At 43.1% G+C, this 13,143-nt stretch overlaps 1 protein-coding gene across 4 annotated transcripts in view; it reads left to right on the top strand.

Moving 5' to 3' along the window:
* The first annotated feature begins 2,026 nt into the window (after window positions 1-2,026).
* The window catches only part of dpep2 (dipeptidase 2), an 82,984-nt gene continuing 71,867 nt past the window's right edge, over window positions 2,027-13,143 (top strand). The window contains exons 1-3 of one of the 4 annotated variants that reach the window (XM_038806754.1): window positions 2,027-2,257; window positions 5,589-5,788; window positions 6,639-6,765. In XM_038806754.1, the coding sequence (XP_038662682.1) occupies window positions 5,667-5,788; window positions 6,639-6,765 (249 nt within the window). In that variant the 5' untranslated portion in view covers window positions 2,027-2,257; window positions 5,589-5,666. The other 3 variants (XM_038806751.1, XM_038806753.1, XM_038806752.1) reach the window with 3 other exon arrangements.

Here is a 13,143-nt window from a genome sequence, read left to right as displayed (position 1 = left end):
GTTCCAAGTGAATTGATGGTCACATCAATTGCACAACACAGGACAATACTATCAGTCACCATGGGTCAAGGATAGATGGTAAAAATGTCCCTATAATATCAGATGCTTTTCATGAGGCCCCATTTTACTGAGTTGCTGCCATTTTTCATTCAAAGTTTTTCTTTTGTGTGTGCAGACTTTGGTCCTTGAATTAGTTTTCTCAGCAAAAGAGAGACAATATGCAATTATTTTCCCAAAACCTGTGCAATTAGGACACCGCATTGACCATAGAACAGTACAGCACAGAACAGGCCCTTCGGCCCTCGATGTTGTGCCGAGCAATGATCACCCTACTCAAACCCACGTATCCACCCTATACCCGTAACCCAGCAACCTCCCCATTAACCTTACTTTTTAGGACACTACGGGCAATTTAGCATGGCCAATCCACCTAACCCGCACATCTTTGGACTGTGGGAGGAAACCGGCGCACCCGGAGGAAACCCACGCACACACGGGGAGGACGTGCAGACTCCGCACAGACAGTGACCCAGCCGGGAACCGAACCTGGGACCCTGGAGCTGTGAAGCATTTATACTAACCACCATGCTACCGTGCTGCCAAATATTAAGGATTGCATGGAGTAAAGGAGGGAGGGAAATTAGCCTCCAGGACAGCATGGTTTAGATCTGGAATCTTGTAGCCTGTGGAGAAATTAGGGAAAAAAGTTCAAAACAAATAGGGTAGCTTATGTTAAACTGTTCTACTATGTTCAAAATGACAGAGTTTCAGCCAGAGAAATGATTTTATGGATGACCTAAGACATTTTTTAAAAGGTTGCCTGGATGTATGTCCTACAACAGAAAACTGCTATTTACAAGCTGCAGAGTGCGTGTAGCTATTGGGGTGCGTGGCAAAAACACTTGCAAGGTGTGGAGAGGTGCTTTTTTTTTAGTACAATCTACTTACCCTTCCACTCGTAAGAAAAATGGAAAAACATCAACACACTGCCTCAAACAAGACAAAAGAAAAGACTTTTCCCATTGAATGAAGCTGCCAGTGATGTTATTCAAATTGTGTATTTAGCTTGTACAAACTCGGCCAACACAAACAATGTTTCAAACGCAAACTGTCATAACAGCTGGCCACCATCGAACAACATGCCTTTGGTTCAATTTACTGCCCCCGGTCACTCAACGCTCTCCAAATACAAGGAATCTCAAAGAATCTTAGTGAGAAATTAACCACCCTGGTAGCTGCCACAACAGGACTCACTATAATTGCAGTAGATAATCTAATTCACATCATCACCAGAATGCCAAATGAAACATCACTGAACAGCCAATTTGTTTTGTTTGAGGAAAATTCCTCTTCAAACAAGACCACCACAATTTGAATATCACACAAGCGCGACACACACACACAAACGTGCCAAATAAGCGCGGGAATCAGAACAAAATCCGAGGTTGCTCCCAATGTTGGTTTTGACTAAAAAAAAACAATGTAAAGATACAGGAGAGCTATCAAGTGAGTTTTAGTTGACGACATTTCTGCATGCACGTTTCATTAATCAATCTATATCAGAAAATGGCACAGCAGCTCACCACATGCTGAGGGGAAAACGGGTAGAACCAGAAAAAAATGATTATTTTGCAATAATGTAGTAATATTATTGTTTATGTTGGTTTCATAAAAAAATTGTCCAATTTTTACCTGATTATGGGATTAGTTTCAGCGCTCTCAATTCTAACTTTTCTTGAATGTCATCCACCCCCCCCCCCCCCCCAATCCCCCTCCCGTTTCCTCTCCTGATAGTTTGAAGTTTCTAACTCTCGCAAGCACTGTTAGCTGGCAATCTACCCAGGAGTTGCAAACATTCAGGACCTTGAGCGAATGGTGGGGAGGGGGCATCCCAGTTAGATTTGATCCTGTGATCAGTCTGCCCCCCCCCCCCCCCCCCCCTTCCTTCCACATAATGCTTCCCCATCCAGCAGAGTTTGGATAAGGGACCTTCCCCGGGTGTGAACCCCTGGATGAATGTCCCTCTCTGTCCCCACCTTGGGGGAACCTTTGGGCCAATTATCAGCAGTTTAATTTGTCTTAAACAATTGGGCAAGGAGGTTTCCAGACCATGTGTGAGAGGCACTGCTGCAATAAGTTCTGCTTCGGGGCTGGGCTAGGAGTGATGTCAGTGGAAATGTAGGCGTTTGTGTACCGCGGAAAGCCGTCCAGCTACAGCCCTCAGGGTCAGTGCCACAGTAGCAGAGCCCGGGACAAGGTGAGAGCCAAAGTGGGACAGTCCTTGGCCAGCCTGTGAGTGGCTGGAGCAGCGGGGCAGGTACACAGGGGTCAGTGTGAGCGGTGCCTGGCTATCTCGCTTATCAATTGTGCCGCTGTGCTTAACGCGACTGGCTCCCTCTCAGGAACAGTCTAGACTTGCCAACTCTCCCGGATTGCCCGGGAGCCTAGCGAAGAACCCGGGAGAAAACTTACGCTTTATTTTTTACACTCTAGAGTATTGGAAATTAAGAATATTGGAGAAGGGATGTGACTGGGGAATGCTGAAGGAAGCGGAAGGTTGTCAGATGAAATCTCCAACCAGAGTTGGCAACCCTACAGATCAGGAGTTACAATGTGTCTCACCTTCTGGGAAATTGAAACCTGTGGAACAGCCTGAACCCGGAATCTTTACCAAAGTCCAGCTGTTATATAGAGCTGAGAAGGGTTTGCGAGTTGGTCCTTTTCCTCTCCGCCACACGCTCGAAACCTGCTTCATTCACAGTTCGTGCCTCTAACGCAAAACCCGGCGGAAACTTTAAAGGGACAAAATAAGACGCGGGGCCGAGCCTGCTGCAGTGCCCAGCTCAGCTAATCACACTCCTGCCTCGGGCAGTACCTTGTGGGCTCACAGCCCCACTCCACCCAGGGGCCAGGGCTGTGCTGAGGCACAGGTATCGCAGGCACATCCGTCCTTCAGGAGTCGGCCAGCTCAGTCGATAGTGGTGCTACCAAACCCCTTCTTGATGATGGACATTGAAGTGCCCCATCCTGAGTACATCTTTGCCACCCTCCGTGTCTCTTCCAAGTGGTGCCTCAGCATGAAGGACTGCTGATTCACCAGCTGAAGGAGAGAGGTGGGTGGTTGTGAGCACCACGTTTCTTTGCCTATGTTTGACCTGCTGCCATGATCTTTGGTTGGGGCCTGGAGTCAGTGTATACCACTGTGCTGCCACCTCTACTGCGTCTGCCCTATCGATGGGACAGAACATACCCAGAGAGGGTGGTGGTGGTGTCTGAGATACTTGTCTATCCGGTACGATTCCGTCAGTATGATTGCGTCGAGCTGTCTGATCCACAGGGTAGATCTCCGTTGGCGGATACCCGCAGATGTTAGGAGGAATTTGCAGGGTTGGCAGCGCTGGGCACGCCATTGTCATTTCTGATGTCCATGCCGATGCCAGATGCCTCATTTAGTTTTATTTCTTTATAATCTTTTTGTAGCAGTTCCATATAACTGAGTGGCTTGCTAGACCATTTCAGAGGAAATTTGAATCAGCCACATGGCTGTGGTTCCAGAATTGCCCGAACAGCCAAGTGCAGCTGATTTTCTTAACTAAGGATCATTAGTGAACAAGGAGAGCTTTTGTGACAACCCAATAGTTTCATGGATACCGTTACTGAGGCTATCCTTTTTAAACTCCAGAACACAGGGCAGAAAATATTTTATGAGCATTGAACGCAGCCTTTTTGAGTAGGGATGTTGGTATTTATCTTAAATTCTATAAGCAGCTGGTACGCTCACATCTGGAGAATGAATCTACAGTTTGGAATCCACACTTTCAGAGGGATGTACAGCTTATAGAAAAACGAAATGAAAATCATTTATTGTCACAAGAAGGCTTCAAATGAAGTTACTGTGAAAAGCCCCTAGTCACCACGTTGCGGCGTCTGTTTGGGGAGGCTGGTACGGGAATTGAACGTGCTGCTGGCCTGCTTTAAAAGCCAGCTCTTTAGCCCTGTGCTAAACCAGCCCCCATGAGAATGCAAAGACATGTTGCCAGATAAATGGAAGACATGAGGGGAATACCTTAGGAGCATTTAAGAATTCTTGGATTTCAATCTTTAGAGAAGATTGATTTTTGATTTAGTTGAAGTTTATAAATTGATACATGGCCTACCTCTACGCCTGAAAAGTTCTTTACTGGCAATTATAGTATTTTGCATGGTCACCAGTGTAAACTACAAAACGTCGCTTCACATCTTGAAATTCATAATATATTTTTTACATAGAATCGTTGATACTTCGAATGCTGATTTTGCTGTGAATGCTGAAAATGTAGTGACTTTTTGAAGATTTGTTGGAAACATAGTGTGATTTCTATGTCTGTTGTTGATGTTTTTCATACTGTGCCTATGTGCTTCGCAGTGTGTGACAATAAAGATAAATAAATAAATGAAATGAAAATCGCTTATTATCACGAGTAGGCTTCAATGAAGTTACTGTGAAAAGCCCCTAGTCACCACATTCCAGTGCCTGGGGAGGCTGGTACGGGAATTGAACCGTGCTGCTGGCCTGCTTGGTCTGCTTAAAAGCCAGTGATTTGTGAGCTAAATCAGCCCCAATTTATAAACTTCAACTAAATCAAAAATCAATCTTCTTTAAAGATTGAAATCCAAGAATTCTTAAATGCTCCTAAGGTATCCCCCTCCTGTCTTCCATTTATCTGGCAACATGTCTTTGCATTCTCATGGGGGCTGGTTTAGCACAGGGCTAAATGTAGTTAAATTAAAAATTCTACCCTCGAGCATTTGCGTGTGTTTCTGGATTGCTAGTCTAGTAATGTTACAATTATGCCATTACCTCCCAAGATGCCTCTGGAGCCTTGCCCAATATTTATTTTTCAAAGAACAAAGCTAAAAATACAGATGACCTGGTCAGTTGTTGTGTCGGGTGCAGCCGTGTGTTATTTAGCTGCTGCTTTTCTTTGCAAGAGTGACTGCTTCACAAAATTTTATTGGCTGCAAAGGACTCTGGAAGTTATATAAATCCAAGTCTTTGGGCAGCATGGTGGCACAGTAGTTAGCACTGCTGCCTCACGGCGCTGAGGACCCCTGTTCGATTCCAGCCCTGGGTCACAGTCTATAGAGTTTGCACATTCTCCCCGTGTCTGCGTGGGTCTCACCCCAAAACATAAAAGATGTGCAGCGTAGGTGGATTGGCCACTTAATTAGCCCTTAATTGGAAAAAAAATAATTGGGCACTCTAAATGTAATAAAAATAAATAAATGCAAGTCTTTCTCCCTCCTCTCACTTTCTCTCTTTAAAGCGCGCTGAAATTTCATTACGATGGATTTCTGGGGTATCAGGCAGGAACACCCTGCTTGCTGTCATCTACTGCTCAGCTGGATTCTTCAGGAAAGTCCCGTGTTTGGTACCAGTACCCCCCCTCCCCCCCCCCCACCCCCAAACCGTCACCGCCACCACCACCAGCATGAAAGAAAGGTGAAACTGTTTCCAACACATCCAAAGTAGTATCTGTCTCAGAATGAATGAGTTTTGGCATTTGTTAACTTCTACATTCTGTTTTTTTTCTCCTCTCTTCCGACAGCTGTCTGGGTTGTATTGTCATACAGAATGTTCTTTATCACATCTCTACAATTCTGAGATATTAGCTTCATCCTACAAGATGGGTTTCTGGGCATCACTCCGCCCAGCTGTGTTTCTACTCTTACTACTGTCCACCACACTGATGTCCGAAATAGACAACACAGTCAATCAAATAATGAAATCTGCACCGTTAATTGATGGGTATGTTCACCATATTCCCCTAACCTCCTTACTTAGCAATAACTATTTGGAAGACTGTTAATTTACAGGAAGGTAAGAGATTCAGATATGGAAAAGGCAAATTGGAATCCGACAACAGAAAATGTTCAACTAATTAAAATGAGCAGTGGAAACAAGAGAAGGGAACGCAGGCTCAAACCAGTAAACCCCAGATGGAAAAAGATACTCTTGGTGATGGAGTATATAGTAGAGTCGGAAGCACAGCTCAGCGTCAAATTGCTCATAAAGTCTGCAAGTGGTTTGGTTCAGCCAAAGAGAGTGACATACACAAGAGATGAAGCCAGTGGATAGGGAATGGAGTTCATCGGGAGAATCAAAGACAATGGACTTGATCTTCCTAATATCCAGTTGGAGGAAATTATTTCTCATCCAAACAATGTCAGGCAAGAATTAGCGATGAATTGGAGGAGGTGGAGTGGTTACAAGAAAGGGTAATGGTGCCGAGGTGAGTGTTGTCAGAGTAAACGTGGAAACTGAAATCGTGTCTTCAGATGACGTTACAATATGTAGATGAGAAATAGGAGGGAGAAAAGGATAGATCCTCAGGGACAACAGAGGGAATGGTTTGGACATTGCAAGTGAGTCTCTTGCTACAACTGGAAAGTTAAGAATGGGATTCGGTGAGAACGACAAGGAATGATCAACATATCAAATACGCTTCTGGGTAGAATAAGGGACAAATGGGATCAATAATGGGAGACTGATTTGGAGGGACAGTTATTCATCAAATAGTGTTAACCAGAATCAAAACAATTTAACTTTCGCAGGCTGTGTTTAGAATAAGCTGATAATCTTTTGTTATTGTTCTTAGCCATAATGATTTAGCACTACAGCTGAGAAGATACTTTAACAACAATCTGACGGGTCTTGACTTGAACACCTTGAAGAAGACACACACAAATATTAACAAACTAAAAGAAGGAAATGTAGGAGCCCAGGTATGTTTTCTCAATTTTCTTTTTTTAATTCTCTTTCGTCTCCATTCTCCCCACCTCTTGTCATCCTGGTACATCCTGTAAGGCACAAATTATTGAGAGTTTGAAGTGGCTGGTCTTTTGTTACGCTTCTGTAGTATGTTTGGTTAATATAACATTGGTTTGAATGTAATATACGTTACTCAATCCGGTTGCTGATGAAAAAGACTCAAAGTTGTCCAGTAGTAATGAAAGGTTTATTGACTAACTAAAACAATAATTTTGTGAGTTCTTTACTTTAAGATTAATACAAGTAGTAAGGTTACAAGATCTAATTACAGGAGCTATGTTTGACTACACAAATCACTCTGAGTTAAATCTATGCTCCTGCTCTCGTTACAGTACAACCAAAGAGGGCGAGGAACAGCATGAGTCTGGCTTTTATACCTGTTAGTGCTGCCCTCTAGTGATCTTCTGATTACACATTAACCCTTTATGTACTTGCACATACAGAGGTCACTACAGCTGGTAGAGTACACTGAACTTCCACAATGAACAGTAATTTTATCATTTAAGATTAAAAGGTGCTTTAGTTGGATTTTGTAGATTGGGGTTAAGACTTGGTCGAATCCATCACACACCTGGCTCCTTGTGTTCGCACGTTGCAGTTTTATCCCATGCTGGGATATTTTAACCCATGAGGTTATGGGTGTCACTGGCAAGTTTGAATTGATTGTCTCTACCTAATTTCCCTTGAGAAGATGATGGTGAGCTTCTTTCTACAATACAACTAAGTGACTTAGTTATCGAGGTCAGTTAAGAAATTGTAAGATGAGTATCTTATATTGCCAGCATCTGAGATGCTAGTAACTGCTATATATATTGAATTTTTCCAATTGAGGGGCAGTTTAGCGTGGCCAGTCCACCCACTGTGCAAATCTTTGTGTTGTGGGGGTGAGACCCACGTAGACATAGGGAGAATGTGCAAACTCCACATGAACAGTCATCCAGGGCTGGGATCGAATCCGGGTCCTCGGCGCCGTGAGGCAACATTGCTAACTATATAACTGCAATATTTGCTAAAAGATACTGACCTGAAAACCTGGACTATCACAGCTAATTTCACCACGCTAAAGGAAATATTCATACCAGGTGACCAGAAATGGAAAATCTCCAAACTTTATCTGCATGTGTTCACTATATTGAAACACTAAAAAATGAATACACCCCTTATTGCTTGTATCAGCTCAACTGACAAACCAGTCTAGTCAAGCAGGTGACATTTTTGAATTTTTAAAATATAATTTACAGGATGTGAGCATTGCTGGCCGGGACAACATTTCTTGCCCATCCCTAATTGCCCTTGAGAGGGTGGTGGTGAGCTGCTTTATTGAACTGCCGCAGCCCCTGGTGTGGGTACAGCCATAGTGCTGTTCGGCAGGGAATTCCAGGATTTTGATCCAGTGACAGTGAAGGAATGACAATACACTTTCAAGTCAGGGTGGTGACTGACTTGGCTGGTGGGCGGGGGGGGGGGGGGGGGGGGGGGGCTATATTTCGGGTGGTGTTCACATGTGTTGCTGCCCTTATCATTCTAAAGTGAGACTCTCCAATTTAGTTCTTTGGCACTTTTGGGCTACTTGGTGGTGGTTGGTCAGTGTTATACATTTTAGATAGGTTTCGTGAACGAGGCGGAAAGGCGACAGAACGCTACTTTAGTTCAGCAGTTCAGGAGAATGTATGAAACTTAACAAACCGCGCAGTGGGTTTCAGATCGCTTTACTTCTTGTTTTAGCCTTGGATGGTGGAGCACGGCAGGAATCATCCAGTGGTCTGCTCATGCTTGCAGTTTCACACCACTGTGTGGCCGGCCTTTGTAAAGGCCTTTTTCTCCATGGTGACAAGGGCTTTTGGCTCATTCGGTTTATGAAGTTCCCAGTGCCTGGGTCTCCATGGTGTGACATGATTTGCACTCGATGTGATTAAGTCAGTGCTGGCCCCTTCCAGGGGTGATGTGATTTATACATACTATTAGTTAAGGATCAGTTCAACTGGTTGGATTGGCCCTTGCAGTTATATGAATAGTTTTTTAACCGGCATGAGCTATTTTAGATAAATACATAGATTGCAGCCGAAAAGACTCCTCCAGAGCTTAAAATCGAACATTTAAAATCAAATATTTATGTTATTTTCCTGCAGACATCATCACATATAGGGGTTGGTTTAGCACAGGGCTGAATTTCTGGCTTTTAAAGCAGACTAAGGCAGGCCAGCAGCACGGTTCAATTCCCGTACCAGCCTCCCCGAACAGGCGCCGGAATGTGGCGACGAGGAGCTTTTCACAGTGACTTCATTTGAATCCTACTTGTGACAATAAGCGATTTTCATTTCATTTCATTTTTCATTTCATATCTTTTCCTTATAAGGTCATTTAATTAAGTTAAACTATTCTACTGTGTCAGTCATCATGGGTATCCAAAAGTTCTATTTCAAGCAAAGCCCATATAGCTTCTTGATAATACAATTTCAGAAGGTATTTGATAAAGTACCACATCAAAGGTTATTGCAAAAAATAAAAGCTCATGGTGTAAGGGGTTAACATATTGTCATGGAGAGAAGATTAGCTAGCTAACAGGAAGCAGAGAATAGACATAATTGAGTCTTTTTCAGATTGGCAAGATGTAATGAGTGCTGTCCCACAGGGATCAGTGCAGGGACCTGAACTGTTTATAAGTTATTAAAAATACTTGGATGAATGCCAAGTTTGCTGATGCCACAAAGGTAGGTAGGAAAATAAGTTGTGAATACGATATAAGGAGACTACAAAAAGATATAGATGGGTTAAGTGAGTGGGCAAAGATCTGGCAAATGGAGAATGATGCAGGAAAATGTGAAGTTGTCCATTTTGGCAGGAAGAATAAAAGAGCAGCATCTTATCTAAATGGTGAGAGATTGCAGAGCTCTGAGACACAGGGGAACTGGGTGTCCTACTGCGTGAATCGTAAAAGTCTAGTATTGAGGAACAGCAAGTAATTGAAAAAGCTAATCGAATGTTATCATTTGTTGCAAGGGGAATTGAATACAAAAGTAGGGAGGGTATGCTTCAGTTATACAGAGCACTAGTGAGACCACATCTGGAATGCGGTATACGGTATTGGTCTCCTTATTTAAGGGAGGATTTAAATATGTTGGGAACAGTTCAGAGAAGGTTTACCAGACTACTACCAGGCAGGTTGTTTTATGAGGAAAGATTGGACAGACGAGGCTTGTATCCACTGGAGTTCAGAAGAGAAAGACGCAACTTGATTAAAACATACAAGATCCTGAGCACGTTTCCTCCATGGGAGAATCTAGAACAGGGGTGGGCAAACTTTTCCGTGCAAGGGCCACATTCAGAAATTCACAATTTTGAAGGGCCGCATAGTATATTAAGTAAAATAATTAATATTTAAAATAGCCAAAATAAAAGGTTTTTAAAGAAAAAAAAGCAATTAATTTTTATTAATTAATATTTTAAAGTAGAAACTTCACATGAAACACATGTTGTGCCGAGCAATGATCACCCTAATCAAGTCAACGTATCCACCCTATACCAGTAACCCGACAGCCCCCCCCCCCCCCCCCCCCCCCCATTAACCTTAAAATTAAAAAAAAAATTAAAAAAAAAATTTTTTTTTAATGACTTGATCTTGGTGGGCCGCATAAAGACCTTTGGCGGGCCGCATGCGGCCCGCGGGCTGTAGTTTGCCCACCCCTGATCTAGAACCTAGTGGTCACAGTTTAAAAATTAGGGGTGGCCCGTTTAAAATGGAGATTCGGAAAAATTGTTTGCCTCAGAATGTGGTGAGTCTTTGGAACCCTCTTCCTGAAAAGACGGTGGAAGCAGAGTTTTGAATAGTTTTACAGCAGTGGTGGAGAGATTCTTGGTAAGCAAAGGGGTGATAGTTTATCAGGGGTAGGCGGGATGCAGATCTGAGGTTACTATCAAATGGGCCATGATCTTGTCAAATGGTAGAGCAGGCTTGAGGGGCCAAATGACCAACTCCAGCTCCTTGCTCATATGTTTGTATGTAATTAAAACTGGGAGCCGGGATTTGCAATCATGCAGCAATTGTAGTTCATTACCTGAGTTCGAAACACAGACATGAGCAATTTCTCATAAAAACTAATCACTACGAGGACCCTTAGTGCTCCTATTATTTACAAAATGGAATGTTAACATGACTGTAATTTAATAAACATGGACTATAATTGAACACAATAATCCCTTTAAATGTTAGCTGAATTATACAATTGGAGACCAAGTATACTCCCTTACACTGTGTAAAATTATTTTAATTAGGACCTTTAAAGCAGAAAGCGAAAGAAGATCTCTTCAGTCTAGCCTGGATTCAAGCTGTAATCACAGAAGTAAAAGGGCAGCATAAAAACGACTATCATCCTTGTACCCCTAAATTCAAGTTCCCAAATTAATTTATTTTATTCTGCCATCAACTCAAATTACAGTGTTCAATGCAACCTGTTTGAATGTTAATGTCTTTTGAGATGCCAGAAATTAAAAATAATAAAGAACATTTTACATTCTCAAATCAATTTTCATCACAATTATATAAAAAGTGCCTTACTGTGAAATGATTCTCAGTAAATGCACTATTGGGGTAATCAGGTTATTCATACGTTCGATTTTTGAAAATACATATGGCCTGGATCCTACCTGCAGCTGCAACGATCACTGGATTGCCACTGTGATCAAACATTCCCCGACACTGCTGCACACTTCTGGAGTTTTCCGAGCCCAGCTTCCTTAGAAATGTCAAACAGGGAACTCCGTCAGAGTGGAGCAGAGTCAGGAAAAGACAGGATACACTCCCTTTTTACTGCACTAGCCGCCATATGGTAAGTTTAAAAGTTCAGTGTGAATGTTAGTAAATAGATGAGTGAATGGACGAGTGCATGAATGGGTAGGTGGGTGAGTTAGGTAAGTGGGTAGGGGGTAGGTGGTTGGTCAGTGTGGTGGTGAGTTGGGTCAGTGGATAGAGGGTAGGTGGGTAACTGGAAAGAGGGTAGATGGATAAATGGATAGAGGGTAGGTGGGTAAGTGGATAGAGGGTAGATGGATAAATGGATCAAGGGTAGGTGGGTAAGTGGAGAGAGAATAGATGGGTAACTGGATAGAGGGTAGGTGGGTAAGTGGAGAGAGAATAGATGGGTAACTGGATAGAGGGTAGGTGGGTAAGTGGAGAGAGAATAGATGGGTAACTGGATAGAGGGTAGGTGGGTAAGTGGAGAGAGAATAGATGGGTAAATGGATCAAGGGTAGGTGGGTAAGTGGAGAGAGGATAGATGGGTAACTGGATAGAGGGTAGGTGGGTAAGTGGCTAGACGGTAGGCAGGTAAGTGGGTGGGGGTTAGGTGAGTTGGGGGTAGGTGAGTAAGTGGGTAGAGGGGAAGTGGGTTGCTGGGTAAGTGGGCAGAAGTTAGGTGAGTAAGTGGATAGACGGTAGGTGGGTAAGTGGGTAGAAGTTATGTGGGTAAGTGGGTCGAGGCTAGGGTTAGTGGGTAGGTGGGTAAGTGGGTATGGGGTAGATAGGTAAGTGGGTAGGGGTAGGTGGGTAGAGGTTAGGTGGCTCAGTGGATAGAGGGTAAGTGTGCAAGTGGGTATACGTAGGTGTGTCAGTACGTAGGGGGAAGGTGGGTAATGCATAGGGGGTAGGTGGGTAAGTTGGTAGGGGTAAGTGGGTATTGGGTAGGTGGGTAGGTAGGTAAGTGTGTAGGTAGGTATAATTAACCATTCGGCTAATTACAAAAATCTAAATTTGAAATGCTAATTCAAAGGTTAAAAGTGGGGATTTCAAGAACCAATTTTGCTAATTAGGCAGGAAAGATGGAGAGCAGTAGAGAGAGAGAGACTAAGAGGTGCCTAGTGCTCCCTGGCACAAAATTTTAGGGAAATCACTATCAATGAGGTAACCGGAGGTTGATTTGCACTTCTACCTGGATTGATCACCCAACTGACGTTGTAAAAGCCTGTCAGGTATTTGATATGTATACCTTTCACATTCTAAAAATAAACTAATTTTAACATTTATTATCTGTTCTGCTTTTGCCTTAATTTGTTAAAATTGTGTCAGAACCAAAATGTATTTTTCAGTTAGAGAGGAGAAAGTCAGATAAGATAACATCTTTTGTAAAAGTTTACAGTCAGGTGGGTAGGAGACAGATGGGTAATGTATGAGATGAATAAGGTTATATGGTGGGAAAATGGGTAGGAGATAGATTGGTGAGGTGGGTAGGTCCTTAAATGTGTGATTGGTAAGTGGGTGAGGTGGAGAAGTGGGTAGAGGGGTAGGTGGGTAGCGATATTGGATGAGGTGGATGAAGTGGGTCGGTGAGTAAGTAAAT

Source organism: Scyliorhinus canicula, chromosome 9 (assembly GCF_902713615.1).
Source record: "Scyliorhinus canicula chromosome 9, sScyCan1.1, whole genome shotgun sequence".
NCBI lineage: Eukaryota > Metazoa > Chordata > Chondrichthyes > Carcharhiniformes > Scyliorhinidae > Scyliorhinus > Scyliorhinus canicula.
This window is presented reverse-complemented; position numbering and strand designations above follow the sequence as displayed.